At 36.6% G+C, this 17,858-nt stretch overlaps 1 protein-coding gene across 2 annotated transcripts in view; it reads right to left on the bottom strand.

Annotated features, from left to right (window-relative positions):
- LOC5572937 overlaps positions 1 to 17,858 on the bottom strand; it is a 535,760-nt gene that overhangs the window by 26,490 nt on the left and 491,412 nt on the right. For both annotated transcript variants that reach the window (XM_021846848.1, XM_021846849.1), the window contains exons 5-6: positions 11,494 to 11,627; positions 9,222 to 9,344 (exon numbers count right to left, since the gene is read on the bottom strand). In XM_021846848.1, the coding sequence (XP_021702540.1) occupies positions 9,222 to 9,344; positions 11,494 to 11,627 (257 nt within the window). The remainder of the gene's footprint in view (positions 1 to 9,221; positions 9,345 to 11,493; positions 11,628 to 17,858) is intronic.

Genomic DNA, 17,858 nt, shown 5'->3' with positions numbered 1-17,858 from the left:
CAAAAATGGATAAATGCTAAGTTGTCCTAAATCCTTAAGCCGTACATGACTGGTTTTGCTATGATGAGGCTTGATTGGCATATTATTGAATGGTTATTCAAACGTTTACTGCGTCATTTAGAAGAGGGAAGTTCATGGAAAAAAAGGGTTAGTTCTACCACATTAAACGTCTGAAGTTAGAAAATTGTCTTCAAAAGTGACGACCTGTTCAGTGTTCACAAAAGAACAATTGTTTTTTGTTCGTGAATTTTTATCCTAAATGTAATATCTAAATTGACTTCAGAAAACCAATGTGAAATGTATCCAGCTTTTTACGCTAGCCATAAAACTTCGAGGGGTGGATTGAATTTGACATTTCTTGTCTACAAGCTTGATCTTAGTAGGCTGATCTAAGATTGTTGATTGAGCTGTCAAGAACTTTCACTATTTACATCTGTTTATAAGTTCCTTCGCAGCTAAAGAAGTATCAATTTCCGAATTTTAAACATTTTACTGTCTCTTCAGTAACTGCATTTGCAAATGGAACAAATATAACACTGTAGAATTAAGAAATAAGAAGAAAAAGACCCCTTAAAGAGACGTTACTTTGTTCATTATTTCTAGAGTATGCATCTACGTTGAGTTGTACTAACTCCTTAAGCCGTACATGACTGATTATGCTATGATGAGGCTTTAAATTATGCTTTATTGGAATATTATTGAAGGCATATTTAAACGTTTACTGCATTATTTGGAAGAGGAAAGTCTATGGAAATAAAATTGTTAAATGTAAGATTAATGTGTGAAAATGAGAGAGAAAAGGGTTAGAATTTTCGCACTACTCGGCTTAGTTCGAACATCAGCAGAAAAACCGTGATAGCAATCGCATGGAGGAAACTCAACCAGTTACTGATATGCCTACGCCCTAAGAGTCACTGTTTTGTCAATGTTCAGGTCGAAATCACTAGATACCTATAACACTAACAATTTCCTCTAAACTCTTCACAAAACTACAGAACGTTCAGTGGTATTAAAAAAACCGTTTCCCAGTTGAAGTTTTCGCTGAAGAAACCATTTCAGCATCTTGTTTTAGCCCAGTTCGTATAACCATGTAAAATTTTCATAATAAATAGAATCTTATTCTTCAAGTTGCTGTTGTTGAACGCTTTTCATTAATCTAAAACAATATAAATTGAAAAAAAAAAACGAATTTAGTGTTATACCATTTAATTCCACTAGAGTTAACTCTAGTGGAATTGAATGGTATAGAACTAAATTCTGTTTTCTCATCAACTTATAGGTATTCTACTAAACAGCTCGAATATTTATTATTAATATAAATTGTACTATTATAAATTTCGGAACGTTGTTTTCAATTTAAAAAAATAAAAAACCAACATTTCTGACGTTGAATGCATTATACATTATATTACGAAGCTTACTTTGATCATGCCATACACAAATTATAGTGCTGGCAAGAAATGTCAGAAGGGGGCAATTCAAATTTTTAGCATGCCAGCGTGCTGGATAAAAGAATTTATTTCAATTTCTTCATCAGTATTATTCCGAAATTCTCTCTCTTGTTGCGATGCTCACCTTTACTCACGCTTCAAAAGAACTCTTGAGTGTCTCGCCCGAACAAGACAGTCCTCGGGGAGTTGTGATGGCACTCTTTTTTGAAAGAGTTTTACTCTGTTGCGCTTTGTGCTGCATCTTCCTCGCTCATTTTTCGTTGCCTCTTTGCTTAGCATTTTTCGCTTCCTCGCAAAGAGGAAAAGGCCGTACGCTGCTCTAGAGTATGTCACCGAACTCTGAGTATATTGAGAAGTATTATGAAGCCGGGTGACAAGTAAAAATGCGTGAATGGACATCTTGGTGATCTAGCAAATATGCGCTTTTGTGTTGCTTCTATAAATTTCACTAGCGTTTTCCCAAAATGTTTAACTTTTCCAAAAGAGATTCAATCAGGAGTTCCTGCAGGGATTCCATCGGTAGTTCCTTTAAAAATCATGAGTTGTTCTAGGGATTTAAACTCGAGTCCGTCCAGAAATTCAATCAGTTTAACTTTTAAAGATTCTATCATAAATTTCAAGAAGGATTCCATCAGGAGTTTCTTCATAGTTTCTATCAGGAGCCCCTCTAGGGGCTCCATCGGAAATACCTCTGAGGGATTTTTTCAGAGGTTTCTCTAGGGATTTGATTGGGAGTTTCTCTAGGGATTTTATCAAGAGCTCTTCAGGGGATTTTATCATTCATTCATCAGAAGTTCCTCTAGGAATTCCTCCAGGGGATTCTATCAAAAGTTCCTCTAGGGACTCCATCAGGAGTTTCTTCAGAGATTCGACCTGAAATTTCTCCAGGAATTATATCAGGAGAACTTCAAAAGTTATCAGGGATTCCATCAGGAGAATTTCAAAAGTTTCCATCAGAAGTTATTGTAAGGATTTTACCAGGAATTCCTTCAGAGATTCCACCAGGATCTCAATCAAATTTTCCTCCAGGGATTCCATAAGCAGTTCCTCTAGAGATCGGGAGTTATTTTGAGGATTTAAACTGGAGTTCGTACAGAAATTCAATCAGGGGTAATTCTAAAAATTCTATCATAAATTCCACGTAGGATTCTATCAGAAGTTCTTTCTGGGTTTCTGTAAGGAGTCCCTTATGAGATTCCATCAGAAGTGCCCTAGGGATTCCATCAAGAATTTTTCTGGGAATTTAACCAAAAATTCTTCTAGGGTCAGGAATTTAATTTGGAATTCCTCCAGGAATTCCATCAGGATTTTTTACAGGGATACCACTTGGAACTCCTCTAGGGATTTCATTTTAAGTTCCTCTAGAAATTCCTCCAGAGGATTCTATCAGAAGCTTCTCTAGGGATCTCATCAGGAGTTTCTTCAGGGATTCAACCTGAAATTTCTCCAGAGATTTAATCAGAAGTTCTTTAAGGAAATGCAACAGGATTTCTATTAGGGACCGCATAAGGAGCACCTCCAGAGATTCCATTAGGAATTCCTTCAGTAATCTTATCCGTAATTTCTCCAGAAATTTCAACAGGAGTTCCTTTAGATATTACATCAGAAGTTCCTTCAGAGACTCTACCTGTAACTCTTTCAGGAATTACATCAAAAGTTCTTCTGGGGATTACATCAGGAGTTTTTTTTTTGGGATTTCATTAGGATCCTTTGGCGTTTTTTTTAGACATTTCACCAGGGACTCTTTCAAAAGTTTCTCTAGGGATTCCATCAGGAGCTCCCCTAAGTCTTTCAACAGGGATTCATCTAGAATTCCTCCAGGGATTCCATCAGGAGTTCCTATAGGGATTCCATTACGAGTTCCTCCAGGGATTCTATTAGGCTTTCCTACAGCGAATTCGCAAGAAGTTCAGGGATTCCATCAGGAGTTCCATCTGGAACTCATACAAGGGTTCTTTCAAAAGTTTCTCCAGGGATTCCATTAGGAGTTTCTTCGGAGATTACACCTGGAATTTTTCTAAAGGTTATATCATGGGTTCGTCAAGGATTTCCACCAGGATTTCTTCTTGAGATTTAATAAGGAATTTTGCCAAGCATATAACCAGAAACTCCTCCAGGGATTCATCAAGAATTCCTATAGAGATTTCATCAGGAGTTCATCTAGATATTACATCAGAAGTTCATTCAGAGACTCCACCTGGAACTCCTCCAGGGATTACACCAGAAGTTATGGTAGAAATTTTTCAAAAGATTACATCAGGAGTTTTTTCAGGGATTTAATTATCAGTTCCTATAGACATTGCACCTCGAATTTTTCTAGGGACTCCATCAGAAGTTTCCCTAAGTCTTTCAACGGAAGTTCTTCTAGGGATCCTATCAGAAGTTCCTCCAGTGATTCCATCGGGAGTTCCTTCAGAGCTTCAACCTGGAATTCCTCCAGGGATTGTATCAGGAGTTTCTCTAGGGATTCCATCAGGAGTTCTCCTAGGAAATATCTGGATTTCCGTCAGGAATTCCACCTGGGATTCCTCCAGAGATTATATCAGGAGTTCTTCAAGGAAATGCATCTGGATTCCTATTAGAGATTGCATGAAGAGTTCCTCCAGGGATTCCATCAGGAATCCCTTCAGGAATCTTATCAGTAATTCCCCCAGAAATTTCAACAGGAGTTCCTTTAGAGATTCCATCAGGAATTCCTCTAAATATTACATCAGAAGTTCCTTCAGAGATTCCACTTGGAACTCCTCCAGGGATTACATCAGGAGTTCTGGCAGGGATTACATCAGAAGTTCTTCAAGAATTTACATCAGGAGTTCTTCTAGGGATTTTATCGGGAGTTCCTCCAGGGATTTCATTAGCAGTTCCTTTAGGCATTCCACCTGGAATTCATCCAGGGATTCTATCAAAAGTTTATGTAGGGGTTCCATCAGGAGTTCCTGTAGGGGTTCAATTAGTAATTTCTTCAGGAGTTCCATCAGGAATTCTAGTAGAAGTTCCTTCAGGGTTTCTATTAGGCTTTCTTACAGGGAGTTCATCAGAAGTTTTTCTAGTGATTATATCAGGAGTTTCTACAGGGATACCATCAGCAGTTCTGGTAGGGAATACACCAGAAGTTCTTCAGGGATTTTCATCAGGAGCTTTTAGGGATTTCATCAAGAATTCCTCCACGGAATTCATTAGCAATTCCTTTAGACATTCCATCTGGTATTTCTCCAGAATTCTACCAAAAGTTTCTGTAGGTTCCTACGGGAATTATATTAATAGTTCCTCCAGGGATTGTCTTGGGCTTCTCTACAGGAAATCATCAGAAGTTTTTCTAGGGATTCTATCGGAAGTTCCTCCAGGGATTCTATCAGGAGTTTCTTCAGAGCTTCAACCTGGAAATGCTTCAGGGATTCTATCAGGAGTATGTCTAGGGATTCCATCAGGAGTTCTTCAAGGAATTTTACAAGGAGTTTTTCAAATATGTCACCTGGAATTTTTCCAGAGATTATATTAGGAGTTCTTATGCATCAGGATTTTTTTTTAGGGATTGCATATGGAGTACCTCCAGGGACTCCAAAAGAAATTCCTTCAGGAATCTAATCAGTAATTCATCCAAAAATATCAACAGGAGTTCCTTTATTAGATTTTATTTTTAGATTCCATCATTACATCAGCAGTTCCTTAAGAGATTCTACCGGGAACTCCTCGAGGTATTACATCGGAAGTTCTTTTGGGGATTACATCAAGAGTTTTTTTTAGGGTTTTCATCAGTAGTTCCTTCATGGATTTCATTAGCAGTTCCTTCGAACATTCCTTCGGAATTTCGTCCAGAGATTCTATCAAAAGTTTCTCTGGGGATTCCATCAGGAGTTCCCATAAGTCATTCAACAGGAGTTCTTCTAGGGATGTTATAAGGAATTCCTCTAGTGATTCCATCAGGAGTCCCTATAGGGATTCAATTAGGAATATCTTCAGGGATTCTCGGGAAGTCCTACAGGGATTCTATTAGGCTTTCCTACAGGGAATTCGACAGAAGGTCTTCTAAGGTTTACATCACAAGTTCCTCCAGCAATTCCATCAGCTGTTCGTTCAGAGATTCCTCCTGGAATTCCTACAGGGGCTCTTTCAGAAGATTCTCAAGGAATTTCATTAAGAGTTCCTTCGGAAACTGCACCTGGAATTCTTCTAGAGAGTATATCAGGAGCTCCTCAAGGAATTCATCAGCAATTCATTATTCCATCACGTTATCTTCTTGGGATTTTATGAGGAATTCGTCAGGCGTATTATCAAGAATTCCTCCTATAGGGATCCCGTCAGGAGTTCCTTCAAAGATTCCATTAGGAGTTCCTCCAGGGATTAAATTAGAAGTTCTTCTAGGGATTACAGCAGGAGCTCTTCCAGGGATTCCATCGAGAGTTCTTCTAGGGATTTTATCGAGAGTTCCTCCAAGGTTTACATTTTGAGTTCCTTCGGAGATTGCTCCTGGAATTCCTACAGAAATTCTATCGAAAATTTTTCTAATGATTTCATCAGACGTTCCTCCAGGGATAACACCAGAAGTTCTTCCAAGGATTCCATCAGAAGTTCCTCTAGTGATTTCATCAAGTCATCTTCAATAGATTCATTAGAATTTTCTGCAGGGATTCATTCATAGATTCCTTTGGAAATACTAAGATTGTATTATAAAATCCTCCTGAGATTCCCCAATGAACCTTCTGGAATTCCATCATAAGTTCGGTCAGGGATTCTATCTGGAATTTCTTTAAAGGAATTCCTCTAGGGTTTTTCTGGGTTCCATCTGGCTATTTATTACGGCTATCTCCCGGAATTTATTAAGAGATTCTACCAGAATTTTCTTTCATGGGTTTCTCTAGGAAATTGTTCAGGAGATTCCTCTAAGAAATCTTCAAGAGAGTCCTCCCGGAATTCCTGATGGGATTTCTCCCAGAATTAATCAAAGGATGCCTCCTGAAATTCCTCAATAAATAAATCCTTAAGGAATTCGTTCCGGAATGTCTCCAAGGATTTTCAAGGGTTATCAGGAATTTCTCTAGGAATTTTATTAGAAATTTATTAAAAGGATTTCATCAACGGATAAACTCAATAGCTTTAGTTTGGAATTTCTTTAAGCAATCCTAGCAAAAATCATCAAGGGATTCCACTCGGAATTCCTTAAGGAATCAATCCTGGTTTCCAGGGATTCTTGTGGGTTTTCAAGAATTCCTCCAGCAATTTTGCAACAAATTTCTTATAAGGATTCCACCAGACATTTCTTATAAGCATTTCAATGATTTGAGAATTCACCGATATCAGGAGTTCCTCATGGGATTCAAAACAGGAATGTAGAAGAATTCCTGGTGGAATCGTAGGAAAAAATCTTGATAGAAACTGTTTAGAAATTCCTGAAGTTTCCCTGGAAGAATTCTTAAATCATTTTTTTGAGGAATTTCCGGTAGTATTCTCAAAGGAAGCATTGGATGAATCACTAAAGAAATACCTCAGGAAGTTTTGGTATACATTTCTGAAGAAATCTGTAGAAAAAATACTAGAAAGAACCGCTGAAGAAATTCCTGGTAGAAATTCTGAAACAACTTCTAGTTTAAGAAGGAATCCTAGGAGTAAGCCCTGGTGAAAATCTTGGGGAATTTCTTATGATGTGTTCGTTGAGAAAGTTTCTAAAATAACTCGTGATGCGATTCCTGGGTTATGCGTAATGGAATCCTTGACTCTAACTTCTAGAGAAATCCATGAAGGAATCTTCAAAAAAAATTCTGTAGCAATCTCTGGAGGATTCTTAGAGGAAGCCTTGTAATAAAGCCCTGAAGAACTACTGAAGAAATCATTTGTGAAAATTTTTGCATTGATCTTTGAAGGAATCAGTGGAGGTAATCCTGAATAATTTGAAGAGTAACCTTCGAAGGAATTTCTGGAAGAATGCCAGGATAAACTCCTGATGGTACGCCTGAAGGATTTTCCCCGGAGAAGTTTGTGGATGAATCTGTGAATAAATTTCTAGTGATAAAATTCCTAAAAGAATCCCATGTAGAATTGCTGATGGAATCCCATGTATTCCAGGAAAAACTCCAAAGTACAATAACTAGGCGAAATCACTGAAACAGTGTTTGAATTTTGATCCGAATAAGCCGATCGAGTCAAATCCAGAGAGTGTAACAGTTCGTGAACCATAACAGTTCGTGGCACATTGCAATCGGAGTGCCCCACGAATGTTGATATTCACTCTCTCTTTAGGTACGTGACGAGAGAGCGTTCAAAAGCTGAAAATCTCACTGACGGTTGACATATTGCATCAATAATTGGTACACCTAACCATAATGGTTCATATTTTTTCTAAACGAGATACTGTTTTGACTCCTTTTTTCTCCGAACACTTAAGGCCAACAGAGACTTAAAATGCATCTGATTGACATAAATTGGCTGATATTAGTGTAAATTTTAATTTCCTCGCCAAGTCTAACTATTAGCTATTGGGTGTACCAATAATAATGTTGATTTAATTAGTATCAGTATTGTTTTTACGTAAAAGTATGAAACAACATTTTGATTCAAATGCCGAACACTGCGTTCATTCTGTCTCATATTCCGAACACCTTGATTCAAATTCCATACAGCATGTATAAATCGTATTCAAATGAATAATTTTGCAAATTAATTTATCTGAGCTCGTTCTACTGGTCACAAACTAGAGAATCATCACTACTCCCGCGGAATAAATGATATTGGAGACGTTAAAATTGAATTGCAATTGACTGCCATTTCCTTGTTATTTGGTGACATATTTCAGCGAAACATTTCAACCAAATCGCCATACAAAAACCGAGTGTTCGGAATATGAGTCTGTTCGGAATTTGAGAGAAACCGGTATGTTCTGCAGTATCATCATTCTATAAGCGAAGGGATCTCGATTCCACTCCCAGTCCCTCCTCAATAAATTCCCATCACGTACCCGTCATATTTCAACATCAGCAATTATTTCAATCAACGCAGAATCTTCGAGTAAATCGCAATTCCTGCGAAGCCTTTGTGCGAATCGGAACTAAGCAAAGTAAAAAAAGGTTACGCAAATCAATTTAACTTTTAATTAACACCGCCCAGGCGGGTGACACCTGGCATGGAATCTTTTGTGCTCAGGAGTCCAAAATCGGTCCCAAAAGACACTTTTCGCGCCGTTTCCGTTGACAAGTTCCGACAATCTTGTCTCAGCCGGTGTGGTGAAACAAAGGGTATACTTTTGCCTGTCCGGATCCTTTGTTTCGCTACCAACAGTGCAGAACATGTCTTCGGCTTTCCCTCACGCGCCATCCTCCAAGATAACCGGAGTGATTAAATTAAACACAACTCAACTCATAAAAAAATCCTACGCGGATTTTTTTTTCTATAACTTGCCTTCACAATGCATAGGTACAACTTGGCAAGGATGCTGCTCTTTGCCTGTTTCTTCACTTGGCCTTCTTTTCGCCCGCTAAGCGAGAAGAAATGGTTCGAAATTAAAATTTATAATTAATTAATTAAACTTTCCCTCTCCTGCTGAATTAACATTTCAATGAAGTCGATGACAGCCGCAACAGCAGGTCTTGGCAAGTTTTAACGAGTGCAGTGTTACCTTAAGGAAAAGTTAGTCCATTGGGGCGCGGAAAAAGGATAGGGTTTCTATGCTCGAACGAGGTGGTTGGTGTAAATATTATCGGATCTCTTTGGTGGCGAAGAGTTCTATAGGAACCGCAGTTTGAAAGATTTGACGAATGATCGGATTGTCTGTTTACTTACCTTCAGTTTTCCTTTTATGAAGTGACTGTGAGAAACCATCACGTTTATCCCCAGAATTGATGTTTCCAATCCCGTACTTTCATCCTTGATCGGTCTGTATTGTCTGGTTTGTTGCAGTAATACCTAAAAGCAAAATTAATCGATTAGTGTTTTGAAGTTATATTTACTGAAATCATGCATTTCTACCGGATTGTGACACAAAGTTCCTATTTTTCTCGCCCTTCTCGTCGTGTGATGTTATGCTCAATGTTTGCTCTGGGTAGCCCATAATACTTATAGTATCATCCACACTGATATGTATCCCAAACTCAACACTGAGAGCAAAATTCATCTGCTACAAAAAAAAAATCGCGACAAAAATTCTAGCTATCGAGCTGGAAGCCCAAACCAGCCGCATCCGTGGGTCTACTATATACACAGAGTCAAACGACACACAGACGCAAGATTCAGCAGCGAAGCAACGAAACCAACGCTCTTGAACCGTGAAATTGTGCCTGATTGGGAAGTGCAAATTCAATTATATTTGAAATAGGTTTTGAATCCAGTTTGAGCTTTATGTCTCGATTCAGGCGAGAAAGAAAAAAGAGAAAAGGCCACTACCTATCCATTCCCGTTATAAGGGAAAGTAGCTACGATTGGTGTTGCTGAATTTGATATCGTACCCAGAAATGTTTCAGCAATTCCTAATTCTGAGCTACAGGTCACCAAAGTTGTATAAATCACTGGTTTCATTGCAATAAGTGGCAGATTGATGATTTTTTCAAAACTAGTCTTATATTTGTCTATTTATGATTATGACGAGAGCTGCAAAATCGAGTTCTGCAACGAGTTGCATACAACATTTTATTAATTTTCGAAGAAGACTGCTTGAGGGTTATGAAAAAGCATTGGGTAATAGTCATTACGCAACTGGTTTTAGTTGTGTAATGATTTTTTGCAATTTCTCATCGTAATAGGCTATTTTTAATCACGCCAATCTGCCATGAAACGGCCTACTTTCCTGCACTGAATTATGCAGTGTGGAAATAGTCACTACGCAACTGAAACCAGTGATGTAATGATTAATGACGCTTTCTCATTACGCAACTGTTTTGAGTTGCGTAATGAATCATAACACAACAATTTTTCAGAAATTGTAAAATAATGGTGAATGCATTCCGATATAATTTCTGATGCCCTCAAGTGGTTTTCAACGAAATTGCAAAAAATGTTGTACAGAACTTGTTGCAGAACTCGATTTCCACAGCATTCGTCGTAATTATCCTACTCGGCAAGCCTCGTAGGATATATTTACGACTCGTGCTGTAAAAATCATCATTCCGCAACTTGTTCCGTAAACTGCTATATCAGTGTCGATATGATAATTGATCAGACTCCCATTTCTGATTTTTACGATTATTAAGCAGACTACCATCAATTGTGAATTGACCAAGCCAAATTATTACAGGTCGCATTTAAAACAATAAAAAAAAACAAAACAAAAAATATAAAAAAATATTTGTTTGCTTGAAAAATATTATGATTTTTGTTATCAAATTCGTGCGCAAACTTTCTAGGACATCACATAAATCTTGAAGTTGCCATATTTTTTCATATCAATTCCATTCAATTTTCACATTGGATTACATGATTATTTCTATGCCAATTTTCCCTTTTTCCCAATTCTCTAGCTTAAAAGGACAGCTGTCAACGATTTCATAAACCCAAGAAGTTACTTATGAATGCCTTGCAGTCCGTTTTAACTATCATTCCCCTACATCGAACACCGGCTGACAACGCTGATGGTGGCGATGACGACGCTGGCTTCAAGGGCAACGGGCGGCGTACGATCAAAAGGGAATCAACCGGAGGCATTCGCACTCTCCCTTGGTTGGGAAATTGAATTCATTTCTCCGTGCCTGGTTTACACACACACACATTCACATTGACTTCAACCGGAGCAGATCCGGTTGGTTGGATGACATTTTGCGGCGAGGTAAACTTAATTTGGACTTTGGTTTGCCGCAATGGGATTGAAATAAGTTTCAAGCGGAAAATGTAAAGAATTCTGAATGAGTGTGGTTTTTAGTAGTGGAGTGAATCGTGGGTAGGGTGGAACATTAGACCTACGATACGACACAAATACGGCGTATAGTTACATCCTACATAAAGGCTGGGCGCAGATCTACATAGTGATCGATAGAACAATCAGAAAATTCAGAATCACTGTCAAAATCCACATAGAATACGATACTCCAAAATCTTTAGTCTCAAATCTTTCACTAAAACTCACCTGCATATCGTTAATCGTCCACGTCAGATTGGCCGCCGGTTTGGAGTTGAGCGATGAACAGTTGGCACGCAGGATGTCTCCAGGTCGGTACCGCGTTTGCATCCCCACAATCGACGGTTTGTCCACGGGCGGTTCTGTGTATTCCCAGGGTTTGCAATGGAAGTAAAAAAAAATGAATGGGGGGTGAGTCCATTACTTTGTCAATCATTGTGGAATTTATTGAGGATATACGGTTTCTTTAAAATTCGTAACGAATTATAAGAACTCGAAATGCGATGATAGACGACAAAATCATGTTTCTTCTAGAAACTTTTATATAGTGAAGATTAACAATGTATCATAAATGCTGCATAAATGAATAGCTAAGCTTAGTTTAGCTTAGACTGACTAGAAATATCAACGGTTGCTATTCCGTGATTTGCCGAAGTCAGTGAAGTGGCACAAAGTATCACTAGAAGTCGGCTGGAATAGGCCATAATTTTCTTCAGTGTGCATAATTCAGTGCTTCTATGTATACATGGTCAATAACGGCGTCGGCCATCTTCTTGCAGTCAGGTGGGATTGAGGAATGAATGTTAGTGTGTAACCATTGCTATTTGGAGACCGTGTTTTCCTCTGCATCTCCACAAAGGTTACTGGGAAGGATGTTTGCTGATGCGAGGACCCACATGATTCATTTTGAAAAGTGATTAGACCATGATGAACAATTATTTGTATAAATAATATATTGATGCTTAACAAAATATATTATTTTCAAATGATGTGAAAAATTTCCAAGTAGAAGACATTCTATTTACCAACATTCCTACAGTGGTCAGGATGAAAGCATATGTTATCCTATTTTACACCAATTAATAAAAAAACAAAAAAAAATGGCTGGACCATCACAGAACACTTTTACACTTACAGTGGTGAATCATCCAAAGTTTGTTGAATGAAGTGAACCATTTCCAAGTCTTTCCAATGTGTGCAGTCGTACATATTTTACAGATTTTAAATAAAAGCATTAAACGGGCTCACCAATTGATCGTAGTTCTTTGACTGAGCAGCCACAGTTCACTTTTAGCTTCATTTAACGCGTACAGACTATCTGAGGAAGAAATAACTCTGGAGACGCGAGAAAAAACACTTTTGCTTTTCATGCAAAAAATCGCACTAAAACCTTTCACTGCCCAGCAAAACGCGGAAAACGAAACAAAAACAAACTTGTTCACCGGTGCCACACGAAAAAACGATCCCGTTTTCTTGAGCTTTCCGGAGCACTCTCAAAAATGCTGCCTAAATGAATTAGGCTTAAAATCACCAGCTTAAGAAATACAATATCAACAAATAATAACCACCAGATGCAACCCACTGACTACGAATCACCAAAACATCACGACTAGTAAGATAACAAGGTGCTTCAAATTTAGTTCGCTTTCGAATGGGAAGATCTTTTAAAGGGCTCCTCAGTTTGTAGGTGTAACGCCTATTCATCAAAAGGGAATCGTGATCCCCACAAAAGCACGTGAATTTTTTGCTCATACTTTTAGAATTTAAAAAAATATTTATTTAATATTTAATCTAGAAGTCGAGTCTAATACAAACACTGAAGACGGCCTTACAGTTGAGGTCGAAGTACGCGTATCTGTCAAAAGGATACAATCTCTAGTGGAATCAAATGGTATAGTACTAAATTCAGATTCTCCATCAAGCAAAATAAGTAAGTGGAAAGAAGTATGGTCTTTAATCTCAAAAATGTATTATTATTAATGGAGAAACGCGAATAACTAATAAAAATGGCCTATTTTAATATTTAAACAATATTTTTGCATTAAACTCGATATAATTCGAAAATGGCTACTTCTAGAGAAATTTTTCATAAAATCATTACGGCTTAGAATCATTTCAAAATGCTTACTGTATCATCAGAACGAATTTTTTTTTGACAAATAATCAAAATTTTGAAATACGACCAAAAGTTGTTTTTAGAAAAACTTTTTTTTTTTTAATTTCTCCATCATGAAACTTTGTCCCAAACATCTGTTTACTATCAAGATTCTATGTTGAGAATTTAAAAAAAAATAATTAAAATGGGGTTTTTGTGTAATTTAAAATTCAAGTTTTATTTCTGTTTTTTTCTATGAAAATAAATAAAATATTTTTTCAGTGTATATTTTTTTCTCATAGTCCAAACGGTTCACTACAACTTCTTCATTGAACATTTTTCTTTAAAATCAACAGTATTGGAGTATGAATTTATCAAATAAGTTGCATGCAAAAACTCATAGGCCATTTTCAAAAGTTACACTTGAGTCAAAATGATCAATTTTTGAAAAATGGAAAACACTCATTCTACCATACCAAAAACATGTGCAAAATTAAATCCAAATCGAAGATGGTCGAGTTCTGTGACTGACCGATTTGACATGGAATCCGTCTCATACCATTCTAATTCAATACATTTTTTTCAAGAATGATAAAACGTTTTGTTCAAGAATTAGGTTAAAATATATCTATATAAATAAAAATGGAATGATGTTTGTATGTCACGTAATGGCTTACGAACGGGTCAACGGAAATGAATGATTTCTTCTCCGTTTTGTTCGTCAAGGGTTCCGACGTGTTTGTGTGTATAAAAATCCCAGGATATTCACCGGGAAAGTTGGAAAAACGAGAGTGTATGGTACTGTCATTTTGTATGGGACGATACACAGCGTTTTTCAACAGCCTACTTGATGGCAAGACGAAGTTTGCCGGGACCACTAGTACACAATAAGAATTGAAACGTAACATCATTGAAAACGCTATAGATGCTTTTTTATCTTAAATATGATATTGAAAATAGATTGGGATAAGTATCGGAACAAAAAGACCTATCGATCTCTATCAAAAGATTTTAATTCAAACGAAAGACGGCTGAGCTACAGCCATTCAAATTCAATATTTTATCCTGAATATCAATATATTTGCTGCATATTTGGACACAATTAATTTAAAACCATTTGAAATTGAAAAAGCACACGAATTTCAAAAAATATGCCGTACCCTAGTCCATATTCGTATCGCGATCAGCTTCTCTATTCGATCTAAGGTTACATTCAGATATCACATTATATGATGGTATAACCTTTGGGCACGACACTTTCAAAAGTTCAAACTATTCCTTCGCAATTCCTCCAAAAATTGATTGATTATTTCAAATTCTTTCACATAGTTTCCAGAAAAAAATATTACAAATTCTTTCACGAAATTCGTCAAAAGTCCTTCAAATATTTTCAAAATACAAATAGGGTAGATGTACCAATAGTGGAGGTACTAAGCACGATTGAACTTCATTTAACCGCCTATATTCAAGAAGCGCAATTAAAGTACATGTTAATGTTGTAACGGGAAGTAACGACCATTGACTTAATGAGAAAATTGATTTCATCGCAGTAATCCACGGCATGTCAGTGAAAAATAATACCTCCACTATAGATACACTGTTCCTTTAGTTGCGATAAATTTTTAATTTGCGTTCCTATAGTTGCGGTATTCTGTTGTTTTCTTATGGGATCCTCCACGATAGGAACACTTTACCGCAACAATTGGTACAAGTAAGACAAGCTTTAGCAATTTTAGCGATATTTCATCCGTTTTGAGCAATTTTAACGCTCTTTTCAACTATTCCTTGCATCAACAAGCCAATACGTCGATTGGCAGTGTCAGTTATGTGGCTCATGTAAAAAAATCAATGAAAACGGCACTACCGCAACTACAGGAACACCCAATACTAAGGGAACACTTACCCTATTGCAAATTGCATCACAAATTCTCTTTTTTTCTGTACATTCAACCAGTGTTGACCAGACTCATTTCCCCGAAATTCGAATTGTGAAGCCATGAACTGTTATAACTGTGCGTTGTATTCCTGAGATGGAGGGGGAGGTGGTTGGGCTTGAGTGTTGCACATGGGATCCGACAGTTTCGATCTCGGTGGGCCGCAATTCAAGTTTCGGTGAAATGATTCGCACTCACTCACTCACTCATTTCATTTCACCGAAACTTGAATTGTGGCTCTCTGGGATCAAAATTGATCGATTTTGTGTTCAGTACTCAAGCTTAACTATCTGCTTTTCTATCTTAGGAGGATAGAGCATGGTTGTAGTAGTTCGTGGCTTCGTAGTTCGGAAAATGTTATTTTCGGGGAAATGAGTCTGAACAACACTGCATTCAACTTTAAATTCCTGGATTATACAGAAATTATCTACGAAAAGGAATTTTGGGATTCCTCTTGCCTTTAAATATTCAGAAGAAATTTGTTGAAAAATCCCAGACACAGTTTTTCTTCCAAAACTAGCATAGTGGTAAAGGAATCTGTGAAGAAAATAACTAGGAAGGGCTTCATTAGGAAATTCATGAAGAAAATTGTAAGGCTTTTCCTCAACATATAACTTTAAAAATAGTTTCAACAATTCCGCCAATAGTCCATAATCTGGAAGTGAATTCTTGTTCATTTGGCATTTCTAGAGTCTTTCTGGCAAAATTCTGGGGAATCCAGAAATCAAAGAAGAAATTCTGCTAGATTAAAGGAATTATTTCTGAAGAAAATTCTGATGGAGCTCCTTGAGATTTTTTTCTATTTGAGTGGATTTAGTTATACTGTAGTTATTAACCTCTGAATCTCCACCAATAGTTTCTACCTGCTTCAACATTGTGTTGTTTCTTCTTCCTTCACATTATGCTTTTCATTTTTGAGAAGAGAAAAATAAGTTCTTGGAATTTTGAAAAGTTGCAGGATTCCTATACGTAAGGTTCCTGATTTCTGAAAGTCCATCAGGCAGTCCTCAACAAATTTTCAAAGTAATGCATAAGTTTCTACCATGTTTTGAATTCGGAAAAATCTTACATTACGAATAATAGCATAAGACATCTTTGGCAATGTTCTCAAAAAATACCACCAATATCTTCTCGTTAAACTTCTGCAGTTTTACCACCATAGTTAAAAATCGTTTCCCCGAAAAAAAATCGCTTGGAATTTCAGCAAATAGGAAGAAAATGGTTTTTAGACTAATCAGTTCGCTATTGCATCATGAAACTTCGTTCATGCAAACATTTTCTAATATGTTAGATATAAATACTTTCAGTAAAAATTTCATCCGTTTTAACGCATTGTCTATTATAAAAGACGAATGAAAATATATCAATTTTTTTTTGTAGTATGTAGGATTCACTACAAACATTTATGATACCTTTCAAAACCACAAATCAGATCTCTATGGATTGATTATGGAATAATCCCTGAATTTACATTTGTAGTTGTACATAAGTAATTTTTAAAATTAACAAGAATACTTAATGGAATTTCTAGAGATTTTTTATCGAGAAGTTCGAGAATAAATTGCCACTATTTAAGTTAGTCTACTGAAAAATTGTTTAAAAAAAAAACCAAAAGAATCGCTAATGTTATTTAACCCATCTACCGGCAGCTTCATTCTTTACCGCTGAAGATATTCAAATCACGATATCCTTTTTGTTTCTCCATATTTTTGTACCATTTCTTCACAACCTCTCAGGAACTCTTCTAGATTTAGAATATATGTCTATATTGATATTTGGTCATCTGAATCCGCAGATATTCCAAAATTCCTTGGGGGACCGACGCGTAGCCATAACCCATGTAAATATTTCAGGCTACAGATATTTTATCGTATTCGGATATTCACTCCGCGAAATGATACATTAATGCGAGGATGTTATGAAAAAATGAAGCAATTTGGTGCAACTGTCTTTGAGAATTGAATATTTATATTTCTGGTACCACACTGGACGAATGAAGATCTTGGAAATTCTAAAACACCTCATATCGTAATTTTCAGATTTCTCCAAGAATACTGAACCGATTTCCATGATTTTTTCAAAGTAACTCCTTATTAGCTGGCATTGTATAGAACACATTTTATTTTTTTAATAAATTTACTAAAAACATAATGACCACCAAAGACATTTTATATAGAGAATGTCGGTCTCCCAAGGAACATCGGAATATCTTCAATACTAGATCACCAATGATTAATATCTATATCTACAACTAGAAGAGTTTTTTGAGATCTTGTGAAAAAATGGTGCGACATTATCGCCAAACAAAAAAGTTATCGCGATTTGAATATTTTTTAGCGCTAAAAACGAACTGTTGATCTTATCGCACTAAAAAGTTTATAAGAATATTTGAATTTCCAAAAAAATCTTCAGTAGGTATTGTTGAATAAAAAATAAAATATTGTTTCCGAGAAATAATTTTGAAAGAACTCAAGGAGCAGTATCAAATTGATTTTTAAATGAATCTGAGGAAACACATTCAGAATTTTTTCGTGAAAAAATGCAGGTAGGTCTTTAGAGAATTT

This window comes from Aedes aegypti, chromosome 2 (genome assembly GCF_002204515.2).
Source record: "Aedes aegypti strain LVP_AGWG chromosome 2, AaegL5.0 Primary Assembly, whole genome shotgun sequence".
Lineage (NCBI taxonomy): Eukaryota > Metazoa > Arthropoda > Insecta > Diptera > Culicidae > Aedes > Aedes aegypti.
Note: the sequence above shows the minus strand (reverse complement) of the source record. Positions and strands in the feature narration are given on the sequence as shown.